The sequence below is a fragment of the Eumetopias jubatus genome, unplaced genomic scaffold (genome assembly GCF_037043125.1).
Source record: "Eumetopias jubatus isolate StellerSeaLion01/CBP00866 unplaced genomic scaffold, mEumJub1_p1.0 scaffold_4, whole genome shotgun sequence".
NCBI lineage: Eukaryota > Metazoa > Chordata > Mammalia > Carnivora > Otariidae > Eumetopias > Eumetopias jubatus.
This window is the reverse complement of record NW_028274810.1, coordinates 54263688-54286606: the sequence shown is the minus strand read 5'-3', so window position 1 is coordinate 54286606 and position 22919 is coordinate 54263688. Positions and strand designations below refer to the sequence as shown.

The 22919-nt window shown below is 41.0% G+C and overlaps 1 protein-coding gene across 1 annotated transcript in view; it reads left to right on the top strand.

The window, feature by feature from the left end:
* Window positions 1–22919, top strand: part of CACHD1 (cache domain containing 1) — a 205830-nt gene that overhangs the window by 166615 nt on the left and 16296 nt on the right. The window contains exons 10-19 of the mRNA XM_028102467.1: window positions 2096–2245; window positions 3019–3142; window positions 3962–4079; window positions 8720–8888; window positions 13174–13316; window positions 14041–14222; window positions 15112–15222; window positions 20756–20878; window positions 22129–22228; window positions 22321–22437. Of these exons, the coding sequence (XP_027958268.1) occupies window positions 2096–2245; window positions 3019–3142; window positions 3962–4079; window positions 8720–8888; window positions 13174–13316; window positions 14041–14222; window positions 15112–15222; window positions 20756–20878; window positions 22129–22228; window positions 22321–22437 (1337 nt within the window). The remainder of the gene's footprint in view (window positions 1–2095; window positions 2246–3018; window positions 3143–3961; window positions 4080–8719; window positions 8889–13173; window positions 13317–14040; window positions 14223–15111; window positions 15223–20755; window positions 20879–22128; window positions 22229–22320; window positions 22438–22919) is intronic.

Genomic DNA, 22919 nt, shown 5'->3' with positions numbered 1-22919 from the left:
AGAACGCGTGGGTGGCATCTCCTCTAACTCCACAACACGGGGATGCTGAGCCTAGAGAATCCCATGTTTTTACACGGCTGTCATTCAAAACCCCCACAGATTAAAATATTGGTGACTGGACGTACTTCTTTTAACAAGTAAATCTATGTACTTTAGGTTAAAGTAGAGAGGGCATTTAGGGATTTCATTAAGGGTAACAAGAGCTTAGCGTACTTTATTTGCCACAATGGAATGAAGAGTCTTCTCTCCCGAGGTGATAATTGGAAAGTAAGATTGTGTTTCTTTTTTTCAGGCTTGTTCGCAACATAGCCAAAGAAATCTGAACTGAGCATATGGTCTCAGAGTATTTCTGTTGTACTTCACTGCTCTATGAAAACGGCTTTAATCTTAGACACAAGCCCAGGGGAGCATGGCATGCAGGTTATGACCTCTGTCTCTGTCCTAGCCCTCAAGCGCTACTCCCATCATTTATAACCCATTTGTCCAGGGATACCTGGGCAAAAACCTCCTTAAAATACATTTTTAAAACCTTCTGTTGACTGCCTAAAGAATGCCTTTGAAATTATAACACAGCACACAACTTTTCTTGTTTCCTGGTTTACTGATTTATAATTGACATAAAACAATGCATTCCTTTTAGGTGTACGACATAATGATTTGATATATGTATATATCGTGACACGATACAGTATTGTTAACTATAGTCACCAGGCTGTATATTACATCCCCGGAACTTACCTTAAAACTGGGCGTAACTTCTCACAAAGTTTTTCAGTGTTGTATGCACTTCCTCCTACCAAATGATACATTTCATTGGCCTTTGCGACCACAGCAAGTTCAATAATACTTTGAGTGGACCACCATGGGTTTCTCTGTGTGGAAGTCTATTTTTTGCAGGAGGCTTCAAGTATCCAAATCCCTTTCCTGGGTGTTGATAGAAGAATGGCTTTCTGGTACGCTGCCAAGGTGTGAACCTGCCATTAAGCACAGGAAAATACTAGTGTAAGATGGAGAGAAACCATCCATCTTCTTGTTTCGAGTTTTATTGAGAACCATAGGATTGTGGCACTGCTCCGGGTGCTAGAGGTCGTTCTGTCTCTGACACATGAAGAGACCCAGTTCAGAGAGGTGGTGCCATTTAACTCAGTAGGAGAGCCAGGAGGAGAGCTCCGCTGTCCTGACTGTCCACGCATTCACCCCACTACTCACCCTCTCTCCTCTTGTACATTTTCTTTGCCTTTGCTCTTCCCTCTCCTGATTATCCCATTGTTTTTGTATGGCCTGTGAGCTGAGAATGCCGTTTATTATTTAAAGCTTTTTTTTTTTTTTTTTTTTTTTTTTAAGTATACGCAAGAGAAACTGGTCCAAAAGCCTAAAGTATCTACTGGCTAGCCCTTTAGGTAAAAGTCGAGGACCTCAGAACCCAGTGACTAGAAATAGATTCCTTTGGAAACTTCGTGTCTCCTTGAGCTGCTTGGAGTTGTAATTGGTCAGATCTTACTAGATTCTGTACCTTTCCAGGTTTTTTCACTTCATCTTTTTGTCTTTTGATAGGCTATATTAATGACATAATCTCTTTTTGTTTACCCCTAAAAATCAGTAAAGCAGTTACCACTGTGTTCTTTAAACAGATGTGGAAACCGAGGCTCGGAGAAGTTATATCCATGTCTTATGTACAATACATAAGCACAGCTAGGCTAGAACCCAAATTCTCAGAGTCCTTGTCCAGTGGTCTTTCACATTCCGTTGAATCTTCCCCAGTTGAGAAAACAGAATCAGGTAGTAAATGCTGCTGTGTTTTGCTCTGATCGGGACTGTCCTGCCATTTAGGTGAAGAAATAGTGGAAAATGTATAAATTGCCTCCAAAATTAACTGTGGCATCTGAACCCCACAAAAGACTCTCCATGCCCCACAGTCTTGTTCACTTACGCTGTCTGCAGAGGCAGTGGTTGGCTCCTAGATCACACAGGTCACCTCTTCCAAGCAGAATTTAGATGGCAGATCGTAGCCTCCGTGATTCACTACAGCATAGCTCCAGTCTTTGTTCAGTGCCTTCTCTGCTATCCTTTGGATTGTTTTGTTTTTAACCCATAGGTTTGATAATGACTGTAAGTAAACCCTGTTATTTTGGAAACCTACTTCTGGGAATTGTAGGTGTGGATGTGAACTTGGCTTACATCCTTGAAGACGTGACGTATTACCAAGATTCTTTGGCTTCCTATACTTTTCTCATTGATGACAAAGGTAATCTGCTAAAAATCATGGGAAAGAATGACTTTTTTGTAACCTGAAGAAAATAATCTGTAGATATTCTGATACTAACAAAGTAAGAAAATTACATTATTTATAGAAAAATAGTGAGACTAGAACTGCTCATTTGTAGTGGAAACCATAAATGAATCTAAAAATGATGCATTTGTTTCTAAGGGCACCTGGGTGGCTCAGTCAGTTAAGCATCTGATTCTTGATTTTGGCTCAAGTCATGATCTCAGGGTCATGAGACTGAGCTCCATGCTGGCATGGAGCATGCTTACAATTCTCTCTCTCTTAAAAAAACAAACAAACAAACACAACCTCATTTGTGTCTATGTTGTGCTAAGGAGTAGGTAACAGTTACTTAAACATCAAGAAATTAGACTTGAGGATTGAATGACATATAGAAAGTGATCCTTTGGATTTTATTTTTCTATAGTATGATCTTCAAATTCACTGGCATTAAGGTTTATGTAATAAGATTAGAACATTTTTATAGAAAAAGCCCCAATGACCAGGACCTCCAAGATATTCTTGATTAGACAGTTGTTCCATAATTTAAGGCATCTTTCTATACTTTCTATACGCATAAAACAAATTCAGTTTTTCTTGGACTGGTGAGCTACGTACGTACTGAGATGTTGCGTATTGGGCAGTCATCCCAGAGTATCCCACATTTCAAATGTATGATAGGCACTTATATTAGAATCCGTACTTCCTACAGCATGTTTCCCATAGCATGTATTTTTGTTTCCTTATTTCAGGGTATACACTTATGCACCCATCTCTTACCAGGCCATATTTACTATCAGAACCCCCACTTCATACTGACATCATTCATTATGAAAATATCCCCAAATTTGAGTTGGTTCGGCAAAATATCCTAAGGTAAGGAAAAGGTGGAAGTTGTAATATTTGGGTTGTTTTTTGTTTTTTTGGTTTTTTTTTCTGAAAAAATGGACCTCTTGAGGTCAAATATGAGTGTTTAGGGTATAAAACAAGTATATAAATTAATGTTATTAAAAGTATACTCAGTAAATTTTTCATAAGAATAGTAGCTAAAATTTTATTTACTTTGTATAACAACAGGTAAATTCTCTTAAAACTATTACTTAGGGAAAATGTTTTGTAAATCAGATTCTATGTTCACGTTTCCATTAATTGTAAAATCGCGGATATATGTTACCCCATTTAAGAAGAACTCCAGTTGTACTAATTTGAAAAATGTTGGCAAAATAAAAGGTTAAGTTGAGGACCAGCTTTCCAGCATGCCAAAAAAATAGCTTGGCAGAATAGTGTCCATTCCAAGTTGACAGCACAATCATATACAACGTTTTCTTTTGAAATAAAAAACAGATTGGATTTTTTCTAACCATGATACATTATTTTGGCAGATGGTAACCTATAGAGAATGGGTCTTTGTGCTCATTGGTTGTAAATTAATGACAGTGATTCGAGACAAGTTTGTCTCTGGAAAGAATTAGAATTTGGGGGGAGCATGGGTAGAGAGCAAGGAATATTTTAGTGCTGAGCTGACATCATGCTTTTACGAAATTGAAAATTTCACATTACCTCTTTCAAAAGTGATGAGCTTCATTGCTTTTCAAAATCAGGAGGTGGTCATTGACTCACAGCTTCTTCCCTGCCTTTAATTAAGTGCTTAATTTTATCTTTTGCCTGAAGTATTTCATTCTGTTGCCAACGCAGCCTCCCTCTGGGCAGCCAGATCATCGCAGTCCCTGTGAATTCATCGCTGTCTTGGCATATAAACAAGCTGAGAGCCACCGGAAAGGAGGCCTATAATGTGAGCTATGCCTGGAAGATGGTGAGTTGCAGGACGCTTTGCCTGAGGAGCCGGAGAGTGCACTGCCATTTATGCGGGAATTCCCGGGAACTTAGGTCTGATAATGTTGCTAATTAATTTTAAAGCAATGGGAAAAAGAAGAGATTCCACAGATGTCCTATAATTTTTTTCCTTTTTTGTTTGTAAAACCAATCATTGTTCATGTGGAATAAGTTAAACTGTATAAAAGGATACAAAGGAAAAAGTAAACTTTGCCCTTCCCTCTCTCCTACCCTTGACCTGCCATTCCCCAGAAGCCGCCACTTTTATCAGTTTCCAGAACATTCTTTATTCATACACAGGTATCTCTAGCTAGGCATGTGCATGCATGTTGAATGGCTGTGTAGTGTTGCACCGTGTTGATGGACCAAACTTGTTTGAACCGTCCTCCTATCAATATACCTTTAGATTATATCCAGTGAGGTGTTTTTTTTTTTTGTTATTGTTGTTTTGTTTATCATTTTAAACTCAGATTGTGAAAGTTAGGGGTTGAAAAGGAAATACAAAAGCATAAATACCCTCTACTGACATTCTCCAAAGCAAAGCTGGATTATTCATATTCACCACCAGCAGATGGACAGTTAAGTGACCGCCTGTGGCCCCCACTCCCTTCAGTGTCCTTTGACGAGCTTAATTCACATAGCCTCTGACCAAGGAGTCAGAGGTTTGAGTACACACTGCCCATGTTATTCATGTTGCTGCCCTTTACTCCCTCTTCCCAGCCGAAAAGAAATGCTGTTATGGGGCCCTTCATACTGTAATTGACCAAAAGCAGAGTGGACTTTGATTTTTTTTGTCATCAACTTTTAATCATGCAACTTAAAATGCAGTCATATTAGAGATTCCCTTACTTGGCCATATCTCGTGTTTAACCCACGGGCTCCAAATGGATCTACATACTCATCCCTTTAAGGATGACTTACTGAACATTTCCAGTGAGCTAAGAAGGATAAAGAGGAAGGATACTTTCTCTGCCGTCAGAGAGCATCCAGTCCAGTGGTGGATGCAGACAGACAACTCGATCCAGTGTCTGTGTCTGGAATGATGGGAATTGGGCTGACAGGAATTTGGAAGTAGCCAACATGCCTTTAGATAGGACTCTCCTCCGACCTTCTTGTTCCGTTCTTTTTTTTCTTCTTCTGGTTCCATTCTTAAAGCATCATTATGGCAACATTGATTTCTACAAGGGAAACAAAAGCAAACAAAATAATAAATGAAATCTTTTGAGAAATTCACAATTTACAAGCCTAATTCTACTGATATTTTATTGTTTGGTAAGGCAGATTTGAGAATGGTCAAAGTCTATTTTGAAACTCAGCTCATTTTCAGGATTTTTTTTTTTAAGAATGATTGCACCATCGCTTTTCCTCCCCGGCTGCTTGAAGCCTCGCCTCCATCATGAACGACACAGTAACTCTCCGGACCAGGAAGTTCATGACTAACCGACTACTTCAGAGGAAACAGATGGTCATTGATGTTCTTCACCCTGGAAAGGCAACAGTACCTAAGACAGAAATTCGGGAAAAACTAGCCAAAATGTACAAGACCCCGCCAGATGTCATATTTGTGTTTGGATTCAGAACCCATTTTGGTGGTGGCAAGACAACCGGCTTTGACATGATTTATGATTCCTTGGATTATGCAAAGAAAAATGAACCCAAACACAGACTTGCAAGACATGGCCTGTATGAGAAGAAAAAGACACCAAGAAAACAGCGAAAGGAATGCAAGAACAGAATGAAGAAAGTCAGGGGGACTGCAAAAGCCAATGCTGGTGCTGGCAAGAAGTGAGCTGGAGATTGCACAACAGAAGGAGTAAAGATGCTGCAGTGGCTTTATCTGTGGTGGTTGTGCAGATTTTTCATGAAAGGATCAATAAACTAAGAATGTTAATAAAAAAAAGAATGATTGCACCATCTACCCTTATTTTTATATATTTTAACATAAGGATGAATTGCCTAATTTTCAGATCAGAAAGGGTAAGCCACATACCAAAATACTTCATTGAAAAATACTTTTTATATTTGAAATTGGAGGTTGTTTACCTCTGGTATGTCCTGATTGAAAGCAACTCAGTTGCATCCCAAGAAAATATCTTCCTTAATATTTTGTTGGCATTAAAAGAGAAAGAAGGATGGGGCATCTGGCTGGCTCAGTTGGTGGAGCATGCAATCTTGATCTCGGGGTTGTGAGTTCGAGTCCCATGTGTGGAGATTACTTAAACATAAAATCCTTAAGAAAATAAAGAGAAAGAAGGAGATATGAGCATTTTTAAGACCTTTTTTGCACAGTGAATAAACCCACTGTTAACATTTTGGAAAGAAGTATTATCTTCTTAAGATTTTCTTCAGTGGTATCGATGAATTCTGGCCATTCTCTGTAGCCAATGGATATGATCATGTAGTTAGCTTTCTCAGAGTTCCAAAGTTGTCAAGAACATCACTATTAAGTGAAAAATTAAAGAGGTAATAAATAATGAGATAGAAGTTAAAGAGGCTTGCCTGGTTACCTAGCAATATGAAGAAATAATTTTAAGTTCTTTTTTGTTACTTTCGGGGGCAGGGGAGCAGATACTCCCCTTGTCTTCAGGAATAAAATGGATTCTTCTACTAAATGTAATTCAAATAGATTCAGCTTGTGTTGCGAATGATTATTTAAACTGCTTAGCATCCGTAGATAGAGCTGATACTGATGGATTATTTCACTGAATTAATTTAAATAGAATGTGAGAGATTATGTTAGCAGCGTTAAGAGATTACTAGTCTGTCACTGTGCAGCCCAAGTCCATCTTTGAGCATTTGAGGAGGCTGCATGCTGAGACAGAAGAAAGGATTGACTTCAGAAGGTATTACTGTGTTCCTGTGTGACACAGGCATGGCTCACTTCAAAACATGAATCCCATGGGCAATCAGTGAAAAAAAAAAAAAAAACACTCCCCAATCATGGAGAGCCCTTATAGATATATTTTGGTTCCTTAATGCAAAGACTATTTTTTTCAGCTAAGAACATGATAAAAAAAAAAAAAAAAAAAACGGGTAATGTAAATCCGTTTTCCGGGGCACCTGGGTGGCTCAGTCATTAAGCATCTGCCTTCAACTCAAGTCATGATCCCAGGGTCCTGGGATCGAGCTCCGCATCAGGTTCCCTGCTCAGTGGGAAGCCTGCTTCTCCCTCTCCCACTCCCCTTGCTTGTGTTCCTGCTCTCACTATCTCTCTCTTTGTCAAATAAATAAATAAAATCTTAAAAAAAAAAAAATCCGTTTTCCTTTCCAGCGAGGAACTATTTCTGAAGTATTGCTTTTGGACGCTTAGGGGACATTTTAATTTTTCTCCTAACAGGATAGACCCTATTCTAACAATTACATTCTGGTCCCTCTGGCCAAGTTTCTGTCTTTTGGTTCCTTGGAACATGTAATGCAGGAAACAAAGGATGACTATGTGAGATGGGAAATTGTAAATGCCACTACAGGATGCTATCATTTTCTAATGGAGGAGGTGGGCGGTGGGCGAAAAGAATTAAATTTGCTAATCTAACTGAATATCCTTGGCAGCAGTACTTGAAAGCAATCCCACAGAGATGCAAATTTCTCCTGTGTTGAAAAAGATCCTGCAACCATCTTCATAAACCCTAAATTACACTTAACTCTAACCTGCCTACTTAAAAATTTCTCCTTGATCATGAAGTAAATCCTTTGGGCTGCTTTAGTTCTCACTGTCCTTTAGTTTTAACTCAGCTGGTTATGACACGTTCCCTTTATTGACCAGCCATCTTTTAAATAGAATCTGCCTGTCTCCTTATATAATGAACTTACAGAAGTTTGGCTATCTTGTATTTTTAAGTTAAGGAGCTAGAATTAAGTAGATTGCGGTTTTTTTGTTTTGTTTTGTTTATTCTTTGGTGGACACTCTTGCCAATAACTTTGTTTAAGTGTCTATTTCTAAGAGCAAAGTGAACTTGGAAGTACTCCTATTTGTACATACGAGCTTAATAAATTAGGCTAAGCTATAGAATGTTTGCCTACTGTGGTCTGAAATGACAAGTCAAGCAGGCTTTGTGAGGCAGCCATGGGATTTGTACTTTTCATGAGTCTGAGATCCTGTTCATCTCCAACCAGGAAAAGAGAAAGCATTAGTCGGGAATACAGGAATAAACCAGATTCTGTATGAGCTGCATGTGTATATTCATAATTGGCTTTCAAAACAGTCAATTCTCGGAATACTCATTGCAAAACCAACTCTGTATCTTAAAATGCATTTCAAACCCAAACAGAAGGAAGTCCTGTATTCTTATGCCATGTTCCAGCTTGGATTTGTTAGCCTAAAGAAGCAAAAGAGGCGTGGGGTTGCTGTTCCAAAGGGATTCCTTTCTAATCCCTTTATTGGCTTCATGATTTTGTTACATACAGTAATTTCCCTTAATCAGAAAGGAAAACAAAAAATAGAAAATGTAACCTTTGCCAGAGGTAGTTTCTGTCACCCCATCTTCATGGCTTTCATTCACTCATCAAATATTTCTCTGTGTGGGACAGGGACAGAGAGAGAGCAGAAAACAATGTAGGTAAAGTCACTATCCCTAGGAACCTTTATTTGCTGTGTTAGAAATTTTTTATTGACTTTTCCAGGTACAGGACACTTCCTTTATTCTTTGTATTGTGGTGATACAACCGGAAATACCTGTCAAGCAACTGAAGAACCTCAACACTGTCCCCAGCAGCAAGCTGCTCTACCACCGGCTGGACCTCCTGGGCCAGCCTAGTGCTTGCCTTCACTTCAAACAGTTGGCTACTCTAGGTAAAGCCCTCGTTCTTTTCAGCTTCCTTTGTGGGCTGACTCATAGCAACTCACTATAAGTATCGGTTTGAATTAAAAAACCAGACCAGACCACAAAAACCCAGATACCAAATGGCAGAAGTGCCAGCTGGGGTCTACAGATGTGAAAATGACTGGAGGCCTTGGCTTGGATCCGGTTCTCCGGCAGATAACGAGACGAGGATTTGTGTGTTGATTTATTCAGGATGGGCTCCAGGAAGAAACGAGGGAAGAAGGGAGGGAAACAGGATAGCAAAGGAGGAGAAAGCAAGCAAGAGTCGGATTTTAGGTGAAGTTCCAGCCTCAGCCTAATGCTGTAGGGGGGCTCTGGAGTGTAAGTAACCCTGAGGAGGTTGCCCAGACTCAGGAGAGGGAGCTGGACTTTCCTATTCCTTTGTATCTTTCAGCCTTCTGCTACTGCTAGGCAAAGAGGTTTTAGTAGCCCGAAGACAGTCCGTCAGAGAGTCACCAGTATGGCCCAGTAGAAGCAAGCGCAGAGATCCAGAGATAAGGGGCTACAGGGCTAGAGGCTAAGAGGTGGAGAAATAGTAAAGGGGGTCCAAGGGTAGTAGCATACTGTGTCTGTGTCTACCCCAGGTCCCTGTCTTCAAAAAGAGCTTAGGAAATAGGCAAGTAACTGCAAGAAAGGAAAAGGGAATTTACCTGTGTAGGTGCCATATAGTTTTCTTTCATCATTTGAGTTGACCTATTATAGATGAGGATAGTAGCAAGGCTGAAATGTGACTCACACTCCTCCCATGCCGAGGTGCCACCTCTTTTATTGCGTGCCACCATGTGCCAGGCACATACTGGGCGTTTGTGTGGTACTCATAGTACTATAAAACAGGCATTCTCTTTTTCACTGTTGAAAATTCTTTGGGTTCAATAACACTAAGACTCATTAGACAACGGGCAAACTGAGTAGAAAGGGGCAGAGGTGGGTGGAGGATCAAGGATAGAAGTCCCCAGTGTCTAGATTCCACAGGAGAGCCCTTGTGTTCGGCTTCCATCTTTTAAATTCCATCCTGGAGAGTTTCTGCCTGGTTATGAGATCAGGAGAGCAGGCCAAACTGAGTCATCTCTTCTACGGCATGTTCCAACAGTGTAGACAACTTGAGGAAGGCCAGAGAGGTGGGTCAAAAAAGGTTGGCTTTTACGTTTGTTTTCGCTTAGGTTTTGAGGTTTTTGTCGTTTGCTTTTATACAAAAGAACATGTATGCCCTTTAACTCATATTTTTAAGAAATGCTCACCGAATAGCCAACATGGGCATGATTCTCTTAAATGCTGTGGGAACAAGCTCAATACAACTACTGATAAAAATGAGGTCACTGTTTTGCAATTTGAGACTGGGAAGTGCAGTAATATTGCTGGATGAGAAAAAAGCTCAAGCTTAGTTTTTTTTTTTTTAATTTCCTTTGCACAGTCCCTTCAGCTACACTGCTCAATAATGGTAGCCACTAGCCACGTGGCTGTTGAGCACTTGAAATGTGGCTAGTCCAAGCTGAGATTTACTTTAAATGTAAAACACTTAATTTTTATGGAAAGTGATGTTTTTGCTATATTGGGGTTCATAAAATACACTAGGAAAATTAGTTTAACCTCTTTTTACTGAATGTGGCTCCTGGAAAATTTTATATTACACTTGAGGATTGCATCATATTCTAGATGGGCAGTACTGTCTCAGAGATGCTCACAAAATGTAGAGTTTGTCAACTCAAAGACTTGACGCAGGACTAGTGGATTAATTCTAGATCACACAGACCATAGGCCAGGGTTTGACTTTCACTGGGCATTCTTTCCACTATACCACCCAACTTCACCTTGGCAGTAGAACCTCCTCAGGACAATGTGCAGGGGTCATCAAGGACAGTTTAGTTGGTAATGAAAATGAAGCAGGATACTCCAACTATAATGGAAAAGGAATGAAAAAAAAAAAGGGAGACAATGGCAAAAAAGTGGTTTCTGTCTAATTTCATCAGTGATGGGGATTTTGAGGTAAGGTGTTGAATCTCTGTCAGAGCCCTATCAGGAGGGCTGAAGGAGGGACATTGTCTGTCTTGGTACCCAAAGAGGAATTTTTGTAAGTGTACATCATCCAGTGCGGTTAAGTATACATGTATATGTGTAGCTTTACGTGTCTACCTCCTAGACACAAAGCTTTGGGTCCTGTGTCTTGGTTTTTTCTCTCCCTCGACCCAAGTCACTGCAGCAGCCTTTGCTCGAATGCCCAGTCTCTGTCACTACAAGAAAGGCCCACTCCCAAAGTGTCTCTCCCCTTAACCTCTGGCCCTACTCCTTTGTCCCCGAAGTACTATGGATTTTGCCTTTTGACATTTACTGTATTACTGTATCGTTCTTATTTTGTTGTTTTCCTCTTTTAAAAAAATTTCTAGTCTCCAACTGGTACCTAAGCTGTCTGAGAGGGACAATCCTCTCTCTCTAGTGCATCTGTGCCCAGAAGGCCCCATGAGCATATGCACATGAATCCATAGCACGCTGCTAGGCAACCGAACCTTTTGAAGCTTCTGGTTTTCTTCTCCTTGATAGGACTATAATACTAATCTGCCTGGCTGTCCCATGTGGTATCATGAGAATTAAATCAGACATAGCATCACTGGAAGCACTTTCTTCTGATAATGACAGACTACGTAATTCTGATCTATCCTACTGAGGACAATTAAAGATGGATGGAAACTTGAGAGTAAAAAAAACTTTCTGAAAAGTTTCAAAGAACTAACGTGATAGCTAGGAACTAGACCGAAGTCTAGGAGAATATAAGAAACCAGAGAAGAAAGCCAATATTTAAAGCCACGTTTGCAATGCATCTATTTACCAATCCAGAAGAAACAACTGGCAGATTAAACTGTGCTTTAGGGAGTAGCTTCTTAGGGCTAGGGGGAGAGGCAGAAATCAAATCCAAGGCCCCCCAAATGTGGAGGCTAACACATGAAAACCCTCCCTCTCACCCACCACATATACATGTTTTAGCAGAGGTCCTGAGGAACTACATCTCCAGAGTGAGTATGAATTGAAACTGAAGAAGCCCTTGACTTGGGATTCCTGTCACCTGAGTGGTCTAAGGAACCTCACACAGTAACTGTCGTGGGCTAGTTGAGTATGGAAGTCCCACGGTGCAGCACTTGGGCCAGTATCCCATTGTCTTGTTGAGAGCTGTCTCCGCCTTACCACCATTCCTCATCCTGGGGTCTGGTGCCTGGCAGAAGCAAATAACAGTCCTTTCTAGAGGAAGGACTTCCCCCATCCTGTTAGGACTCAACTCATTCTACAAATTTGTTTTGAACTACAGTGTCCTGCACAGTCACAGATAGCCAGGCCACAAGGAAATAAGGCACTGTGAGTGAGAACTAACAAAAGGAATGAAAAATGACCGGCAGATTTAAATGAGATGAGACACAGGACTGTGGACAGTGCTTTCCGAAAGTTTCTAAAACTATAAAATTGAACAGTGGGAAATTTCACAGACAGAGATGTAGTGTTTTTGTTTCATAATGTAATTCATTGTGAGGATTTCTGTCTTAAATAGAGAACTGGGCTTTCCTCTTAGATAGGACCAGCAAAATTTTTGTTTATGCCAAATTTGGCTCTCCCTGTCTGTAAGAATAGTTTTTTTTTTTTTAATTTTTGCATTGACTCCACTCTTCCATTTTTCCGTCTTTTGAAATATCAGTACCAATATGAATAATAGTAGTTAACACTCAGAAGGCATTTGTCATGTGCCAACACCATCCTACATGCTTTACACTTATTGACTCATTTGCTTTGCATAAACTAACTGATGTACTTCTCACCATAACTGTAAGTTTGGTGCCATAATTTCCAACTCCGCAGATGACAAAAGCATCACATATATTACAACTTTACCCAACATCACATGGCCAGGAAATGGTGGAGCCCAGATTCAACCCAGTCCAGTGTGGCTCCATGTCCTATGCTGCCTCCTTAATCCTAAGAAGTGTAGGATGTCATACGTAGATCTAAGATATTTTGAGCATTTGCCATTTTAGGCACTTGTATTTATTTGTACACGTGTCTCTTGTGGTTCACTCACGACTGCAAACTCCCTGAAGGGAGAGAATGAGGGCTGTTTCCTTCTTCGCTCCTTCTAGTGTTGAGTTCTTCACTTTCCTCACGGAAGACTTTAAGCCACCATGGCTAACAGATTGGCAGAGCCTCCGTGATGCTTTTGTTTGGGCCTGACATGAGGTCTCAGCGTTCTCAGGCCTGCTTTGTTTGCTTGTCTTTCAGAAAGTCCAACTGTCATGCTGTCTGCTGGTAGCTTTTCCTCCCCCTATGAACACCTCAGCCAGCCAGAGACAAAGCGCATGGTGGAGCACTACACGGCCTATCTCAGTGACAACACCCGCCTCATTGCTAACCCGGGGCTCAAAGTGAGTGCTGGCCCGGGGCCCTGCTTCTGGGGTACAGACCTGGGAGGGGGCCTGGCAGGGAACCTTTGAAGTAGGAAGCCCAGCTCTGGGTCTGTGCTTCTCAGCTGGAGAGCCAGAAAGGCAGTGTGTGGCCCCCAGGAGGCTGGTTGGCGATGACCCTTCTGACGGATTAAGAAGCCCTTTGGGCCAGATGAAGAATCTCTTTCAGGCCTTAGATGCACTAGGGGTTTTCTAGGTAGGGGGGGTGTGATTTAGAGATCAGTGGAACTTTCCCAGCCCTGTTTTTCCCAGGGGAAAGAAGTAAAGTGCCCCTGTGGTCTGTTGAGATAAACATGATGATGAAGTTTAAGGAACAGAGATTTAGCTGGGGTGCGTGTGTGTGTGTGTGTGTGTGTGTGTGTGTGTGTGCGCGCGCGCGCACGCGTGCGCGCACGTGTGTGCGTGCGCATCTGTGTGTGTAATGCTTCACTATAGGATCTTTCCTCTTAAATGCAGAAAGCCTCGCTAGGATGAACAATTGAGTAAATCACACATCCACTGGCTATGTTTCAGTAAGCTTTTGTTTTCACCAAGTTTGGCTGTATCCATCTCCTGTGGAAAGATTTTTAAGAAGTAATTGGGCTTGGCTTCTCTGCAAGGGAGCTTTGGGAAGCGCTGCCAACAGCCCACTCTCTTTTCATGTGAGTCTTAAAGGATCCCTGCTATGTCTTCCTTTGTTTCCCAGTTCTCTGTCAGGAATGAAGTAATGGCCACCAGCCACGTCACAGATGAATGGATGACACAAATGGAAATGAGTAGCCTGAACACGTACATTGTCCGCCGTTACATAGCAACACCCAATGGCGTCCTTAGAATTTATCCTGGTTCCCTCATGGACAAAGCATTTGATCCCACGAGGAGACAATGGTGAGTTTTAGGGGCTCCCATTATCAAAGGTTCCCCCAAATCCTGGAGAGACATGATAAGTACATACAATAAAGCAACTTCAGGCAGTCACAGTAACGAAGATACTTTCATGGCAGTGAAGACATATTTTTGAATTTTTTTTTTTAATGTAGTATTAACAGCTTTGTGGGTTTCTTCTGTTGACAGTGTTTTTATCTCTTCATTGAAATTTGGAGACTGAAATGTTTTATACTTGGCCATTTCAATTCCTAGCATTTTTGCTTGAGTCCTGCTTTGCATGCAGTATGCCCATAGTGGGGATATTTAATGTCCCTGCACATGATGATGGCATCAAATTACAGCCCATCTATAACCTATGAAAAATAAATATAAATCCTTTTTTTTTTTCTTTTTACCTCTGGGCTTCATTTTTACTCAGGTTTTCAAAAACAAAAGCTAGTCAGGGTGTATCATGGGGGCAGGGGTCAACTTGGGCATAAAAACAGGATTTCTGGTCTTGTGGGCTTAGTAACTGAGTCACACGTGAGTTGGCTGTCATTTGTACTGTCCGTACCAATCCGGGGGGCAGTTTCATGGGCCAAATTGGATTTGTTTCTACATTATTTATTGATTTCTTTTTATATTAGTCTAAAACATCTATCCCATAGATCTTATGAAAAGCTCAAATGTATACTGAGTTGAGTGTCTCTTACAGAAGAAGTTCAGATTTTCTTGACCTCTTGTGTTGCTACAGTCAGAGATAAAAGATAGGAATCCTTTTGAACTCTAATGTAACATAGGCACGATTTATAATAAATACTTTGTAGAGTTAAACATTCACTTCTCTTTGACATTTACAGAGTAGTGTTTCATACCCTAAAATAACGCGACTTTCTCTTGTCTCCATTAGGTATCTCCATGCAGTAGCTAATCCAGGTTTGATTTCTTTGACTGGCCCTTACTTAGATGTTGGAGGAGCTGGCTATGTAGTAACCATCAGTCACACAATCCATTCATCCAGGTAATACTTTAATTTCTTAGTCCTTTTTAAAACACGTCAAGAATATTTTGAAAATTTGGAAGGCCGGTAGACAACCAAGGATTAGTGGCAAAAGCATGACCTTTGATGGGAGGCAACCTGGAGTCTGAATATCTTCTCTAGCTGTGTCATTTTGGATTCCCTGAGCATCCTCCTGTCATCCATAAAATGGGGATAATACCTACCTCACAAGGTTATCATGCGTTTGAGTCGATGAAAAGCTCTTAGCCCTCTTCTTATGAAGAAGAAAAAGATGTTAGATTCAGTAGGACAGTTTGCAGAAATACCACTCTTAACCAGTCGAAGAAATCCCACCAAGAGCCTGACAATTATTAACCAGAGAGCATTTTCCTAAGCAGAGGAGCATGTTTAATGAAGAAAAAAACAGTATTGAGACCACAATGTTACTACTTTTATTCCGGTCTAACTTTTTAGAATGATATCGGAGTTTGTGGTTATTGTCACTTTGTCCTTATATTGTCTCTTGAAAACTAAAAAGGCATTTTGCAAATTGATTTTCCAAGAATGCTATTAAATGTCAGTATCATTGTAAATATAATTTGGGTGCTTTGTATTTCAGGCCTTTGAGGTTTCAGTATTTAAGCTACAAATGGCAGTGAAACGTTGGGTAGAAAGGCAAGTCACACGTGTTGTTTTAATCCCTTCATTATACAAATAGGTGTTTTCCCCTGGCAACGAAGAAAGCCCATATTTTGGCTGGGACCTGTAATGATGCCTTAAAATTTACAGGAGACAGATTTTTCCTTGCTTAACTTTATGCTTTTCACTGGTGCTCATTATATATCAAATGATTGACATTCAGGAGAATTCTTCTAACACAAGTTCCTTGGGAGCAAGAATTGGGAAACAGTACTGTGTTGGAATTTCAATATCATGACCTGTGTCTCCATGGAAAGCAGGGGCCTGCCGCCAGCCAAATAGTGATTGCTTTGCAGGGCATGGTATCTGTGTGGCTCTGTCACATCTAAACAAGTAAATACTCGTTTAGAACAGAACTTTTCAGTGTTCTCCTTAACAGACCATCTGTCAGGCATACACCTACTCTTGTCTGCATAGGAGGCTTGCCATCTCTCCCATGTAGTCTCATCAGTTGGGAAAAAGTAAACAAAGGTGGTTTCTTTGAGGAGCGGGCAGTCACCTTGGTCTTTGATGACAATGACAGTGGGCCAGCCCTGGGCTTCAGATCTTGGGGGTGGGAGTGGCAGGGAGAGAATGACTGCCTGTGTGGGTCTTACTTGGTATTTGTTCCATCAGGCTCTGACACCTGCCACTCGATACCAAGTGCTATTATCTTTTCCTTCTATACAGTATACCTTGTGGTGGGGGCAGGGGGAAGACGTGGCCACAGGGAGGTGCAGACTTTAACGCGCTTTTACATTTGTGTACATGTTTTTGTTAAAATTTGGATGGGTGGGAGAAGCTTCACTTAGCTGATTTATAAATATTTATGGTGTCAGCCCAAATGAAGCACGATGCAAATATGATGGGATTTCAAGTTAGAGAAACCTTCAGTTCACTTCCCTTATTTGGCTACTTTTTATAGTGTGCTTAACCTATACAAGTTTAGCTGTTTGACTTTAACAAGAGTGGAAAATGGCCACTTCAATCCTGGATTCTGTCCACCAGTCACTCAGTGAGAGTGTATTCCGGGAATAGGTATCTGCTCTTGCCTTGATCAATATGTAGTCCCATGGACTCGATCATTTGAACATCTGCCTTATCACTGAGCATGCTTTTATTATTTAGGGCTGTGTATTTTTCACTCATCATAGTTTAGAATACAAGTCAACTGCACTTCTGGTTGTCAGCCAAAGCGACTGTAGCTTTAATGGAGGTATTGATAGATGGGCTGTGCAAAAGGTACTTTTTTCAAGCGATCACCGGTGATTTTGGTTTCATGCACCAACCTGAGAACCTAACCTCCTCCTGAGTTGTGATCCTACTCTGAAAAAGTGTATTTGCCATTTACTGCTTCTATGACTGTAAACAAGTTCCTTTTTGCCTTAGTTCCCTTACCTATGAAGGAGGGATATTAAGGCCTATCTCAAATGATTAGGGATTACGTTAAATAATATACATGAAGCTCTTAGAATGGTGCCTGGCACATGGTAAGTGCTTGATAAATGTGAAATTACCTGTATTATGACTGTGTTCCATGAGTTCTCAGAGCCTCATTTATGTAACAGGTGACCATGCCTGTGTTGAACTGATATAATGAAAATGATACATGATGCATTTGGAGTGTTTAGCACTGGACTTGACAATGTCCAGTCCCAAATAAGTGACAATTACTTCTAATATCATGCTATGTCTACCTTAAACCTCTGGCATTTTAATAGGTCAGAAAAGAGAGCTTAAGCTAGTGTTCCGCTAGTCACGAAGCACTCTCATTCAGCCTTGGTTTTCAGAAGTGATAGCTGATAGCTTGGGGAGGGGCTTTTCTAACTCAGCATTCACTTATCCTAGTAACTGCCCTGGGATTCTTCCGTGAGCATGATTAATAGCCTGAGAGTCTAAGTGTGCATTGTTTGGAGAATGTTAATGCTAGCAGAGACGATGAAGTACAATCAGCGATTAAGGGACTGGTCAGATGAGTCTTTGGCAGTGAAAATCTCACAGAAGTGCTGCAAACAGCATGGTCCTTTGTACCCTGAAATGTAGGCGTGGTTTGACTCTTCTATGGTATTCTTTATGAGTTGCTATGGTAACTGTACATTTTCGAAATGCAGGTAAAAATATGAATGCTAGGCTTACATGGGCAATGTCCATGCTTTTCCTTCAGCATGTTAATCACATTGGAGCAGATAGCAGTTACACAGGGGAAGTTTAGAAACAAAATTAACTTGTCCCAGAAAAACCTGAGTTGCATTTTTCACCAAGTCCTCTCTCGTAGGAAGAGCCAGAACTGGTCTATCATAAGTAAAAGGTAGTCAGTCTTGTTTAAGTCTTTTAGCCATTCTAAGCCTGATTTTCCATTTATAAAATGGGAACTCTAATTCCTTCCTGACGTGGCCACAGGAAATTGAATAGATCATGTAAAATGGCTTGGACACTCTTGAATGTCCTGCATCTCCACGGAGGCAGTATAACATACTGGTTAGGAATATATTCTGAAGTTGAAGACCCTGAGCTTACATTCTTGCTTCCACTTCCAAATACTTAATGTTTCCAAGCTTCAGTTTTCTGGAAATGATAATGCCTCATAAAGTCTTTGTGAGAAATAATTGAAATGATGTATTCAAATGCCCACCAGAGCACCTGTAAATTGTGTACACTCAGTAAATATTATCATAATGGTGCCTGCTGTTTAGACGCCTCGCTCTTTCCTGGACAAGTAAGAGAGGTTTAGACTTCTTTGGACTGATACTTCAGGAAAACATTATTTGTTGAAAAAAACAAATGCCGTGTAAGGTAACCGAGTCTTGGATTTCTTCCATGGTAGAATTTAAGTGGCTTCAGTAACAATAGAAAGCTTTTTTTTTTTTAAGGTTTTTTTTTTTTTAATGTTCAGTTAGCCAGCATATAGTACATCATTAGTCTTTGATGTAGTGTTCAACTGTTCATTAGTTGTGTATAACACCCAGTGCTCATCACAACACGTGCCCTCCTCAATACCCAGTACCCGATTACCCCACCCCTCTCCCTTCTGCAACCCTCACTTTGTTTCGTGGAGTCCAGAGCCTCTCATGGTTCATCTCCCTCTCTGATTTCTCCCCCTTCAGATTTCCCTCCCTTCCCCTGCGGTCCTCCACACTATTCCTTATGTTCCACATACAAGTGAAACCATATGATAATTGTCTTTCTCTGCTTGGAATATTACTCAGCCATCAGAAAGGATGAGTACCTACCATTTGCATCGACATGAATGGAACTGGAGGGGATTATGCTGAGTGAAAGAAATCAAGCAGAACAATAGAAAGATCTTATTGAGGCAATAGCCTCTCAGAGATAACCTCACAACATGGTCCCCCTTCGTCTCATGCCAAACACAATTTTGACAGCAAAGCCCTGACAGAAATTTCATTGTGGGTCAAGGTCCTTTGTGATGGTTTTCAAGGGTTTTTTGGTTTTTTTTTTTTTTTTTTTTTTTTGGTGGGGGGGCGGGGGAGGGCGGGTTGAGGATTGGGAATGATATGTTAGTATTGATGTTGACAGTAACCAGAAGGGGACAGTTGTCTACATAACAAAGCTAATTTCACTCCCAAGTTTTGGTTTTTCAAAAGATGATTTTACTTTGGGAAGTTTCTTCTGAGCTTTCCAGTTACTATTTTTAAGATTTTTGTCTATAACAGCCCCATTTTTCTGTTGGTACTTTATAAGAAATCAGGCAGGTGTGTGATAGTAATGACGGGCCCCTGTAATGTCCCACGTTGGGTAAGCCCTGCAAATTCCCAGCCACAAAGGTACAGGAGCTCATTGGCCAAATAACCCAAACCTCCTCCAAATGCCCGTGATCATAGATTAGAAAGAACCAAGGTTCCACGTGAGAAGTCCATGCTTCTTATATAGCGAGCATTTCTTTAGAAGAACAGTAAGTTGACTCTCTGTCCAGGTCTGAGCTTTAAGCCCTGGTTGCTTTTCTTTAGAGTAACTGCTTTTTGTTGGGTATTTTGGATAGGTTAGGCAGCTTGCTAGGCACTATAAACACACTGGTTCATTTAAGTCCAATGACAGCCTTGTGAGGTAGATACTACTCTGCCCATTTTCACATAAGAAAACTGGGTCTTGGAAAGGTTAAGTAGCCTCCCAGGAGCCACACCAATGGAAACCTAGAGGGGCCAGGATTTGACCCCAGATCTGCTTGATTCCAGAGCAAAAGGCTTAGCAAGCACCATGTGGTACTACCCAACTTTATCCTCTTTGGTGCTCATCTTTCTGAGGGTAGAATTTTAGATTGGAGAAGGAACTAGCCTGTGAACGAGGTGAGTTTCTTTCTAGAATCTGAGCTGTGTTTTGAGTAGAGCCAACCTTAGTGTCATAGAAAGAAAACGAGACCTAGTTCTTTACTGAGTTTTGTATGATGTTACACTAGTCGGTTAACCTTTATGAGATCCCAGTTTCCTTATCAGTAAAATGAGGGAAATAATTAAAGGGATCACTCAGGCTCCTTGTCTAGAGGTTCCTTGCTGGGAGGAACCATAGTAGTCATGCATCCGATCTCCCACTGATGCCTCTTCCTGCCACTCCCATATTCTTGCCAAAGGGTAGTCCAGCCACTGAACATGTAAAGTCAGGGCTAGCCATATTCCATAGCTGCCCGTATTTTGGACTGGTCTTACTAGAAAATTCTACCTTTAGCCTTAAGTTTTCCTCTCAGCAAATCTCCGTATTGTGCCAAGTCAGTCATTTAGTTGATCATTTTTATAGGGGTGAAAGACGTGGAGAAACAGTAGGCATATATTTCTAATACCATACAGCGTCCTTATGACTGAATGTAACTTTTACCTTTAAATAAGATGTGCCTCTTGTTCTCCCTGATCTTTTTCACATGAAGTACACAGCTGTCTTCCGGGCATACTGTGGCTGTGATGGGCATCGACTTCACACTTAGATACTTCTACAAGGTTCTGATGGACTTATTACCAGTTTGCAACCAAGATGGTGGCAACAAAATCAGGTAAGCCCTTCAGGGACACCATTTCCTATCTAGCTGCAAAATGCAAAGAAAATGATGTCCGATATCTCTGGTTGAATGGCATCCACGTTGTCAGGGTCAAGACCAGAAATTCAGTCCATGGCCTGGGAGTTCAATTACGAAGATTTTTGTTCTTTCATTTTTCTAAGCTGCATGCAATTTATGATTGAGACAAACAGACTTGTCTCATAACAAGGAGAATAACTGTGGCACAGAATTCTCTGAAAGCGCTTATTTCTCTCTGAGTCAATAATTAGAGGTTTCCCAGCTCTTGGGTGCTAGAAAGCCCAGAAGGTACTTTAGATGTTAACTTAGTTATTAAGCCAAAGTCTTTGTGGGAATTTCAGGCACTTGGACTGTTCCCTTTTACATTTCCTCAGAAACAGGTTCATGGAACTAAGAGTCTTCACTTCCTAATTTCAAAAGAACGTGTCTGATCAAAGCCAGGTTATTCCCTTGATTTAATGCAGGACACTTTTTTAAAATAGCTTTCTTATTTCACTCTCATGGCCCCTGCTTCCTATCACTGCTGAATTTCATTGGCCCTTAATAGGGAAATGCAGGATTCATAGCAAAGTGTTACAACAACATGCAGAATAAAATAGAGCAGTGCATAGGCTTGGTTAGAGCAGTTCTAGCTTTGCTTATTTAGTGTTTCCATCAAATATATTTTTGCATGCCCCGGAAGTTTGTATTTCATATTTATTTATCATCAAAAGAAGAAAATTGTATGGCTTAAAGTTTGCACCTGTAAATACCCAAGGCCACTTCATTCAGAGTCTCCCTCCTCTGAAAGAAAGAATAAACTTGCCACTTACGTATCCTTGCAAAAGATTTTTGAGTCCATCCTCCTCCAACTAAGTGGACACATTCTGTAGGAACTAGGTGGGTAGCCTCAGAGTCAGGTGTAACTTTGTTACCATAAATTGTATACTGGGTAATCTATCAGCTCAAGAATAATGTATCTGTTGGGGCACCTGGGTGGCTCAGTTGATGAAGTGTCTGACTCTTGATCTCAGCTCAGGTCTTGATCAGGGTTGTGAGTTCAAGCCCCACCCTCATTTAAAAAAAATAATAATAACGTATCTGTCTGCCTGCCTGCCAGGCGACCTTCAGTAAATTTGTTTCAGTGAGGTTTTACCAAGATAAATGCAATTTGGGGGATAAGATAAATGCTTTCTGAAAGTGCAGAAAGTTTGTATTACTGAGGGATGTCCCTTGTTTTGGCACAGGTGCTTCATAATGGAGGACAGGGGTTATCTGGTGGCGCATCCAACCCTCATTGACCCCAAAGGACACGCACCTGTGGAACAACAGCATATTACCCACAAGGTACTTGTTGCGAAGCCGATAGCTCAGTGCTCCCACAGCCTGTGGCTCATTAATTACATGGCTTGTGTCTTCTGTCTGCTTGACCTTGCTAGGAGCCCTTGGTAGCAAACGATATCCTGAACCACCCAAACTTTGTAAAGAAAAACCTGTGCAACAGCTTCAGTGACAGAACGGTCCAGAGGTTTTATAAATTCAACACCAGCCTTGTGGTAAGTTGGTCCCTTGCGTTCTCACATCCCGTCCCACCGTGGAATAGGAAACGGAATCATAGTTAATATCTGAGTACGACTCTTGGCTGTTTCATTGCCTGAGAATTACAGAATGATAGAACAGGACCTCAGTCCAGCTCCCCAGCTTGACCAGGATGGGGTGTAAAGCCCAGAGTGGAGAAGTGAATGTTTTAAGGTCTCACACTTGGTGTTTTGTTTTGGTTTTGTTTGTTTAAAGACTCACCCAGCCGAAACCCTTTGAAATGTCTGCAGCAGTCTGTTCCCACACTCTTATGTAAATATGTGCGGCCCCATGTGTTCCCCTCTTCCTGTCTCTCGGAGATCCTGCAGCCTCCTTAAATTCCTAAGGCCAAATTAGGTCATTTCTTGGTCATCCACCCAGTTAGATGGGAACTCTCATGTAGATCATCTAAAAATAACTTCTTTTTTGTAGCTTAGAGTACTCTAAGTATTTGATCTGA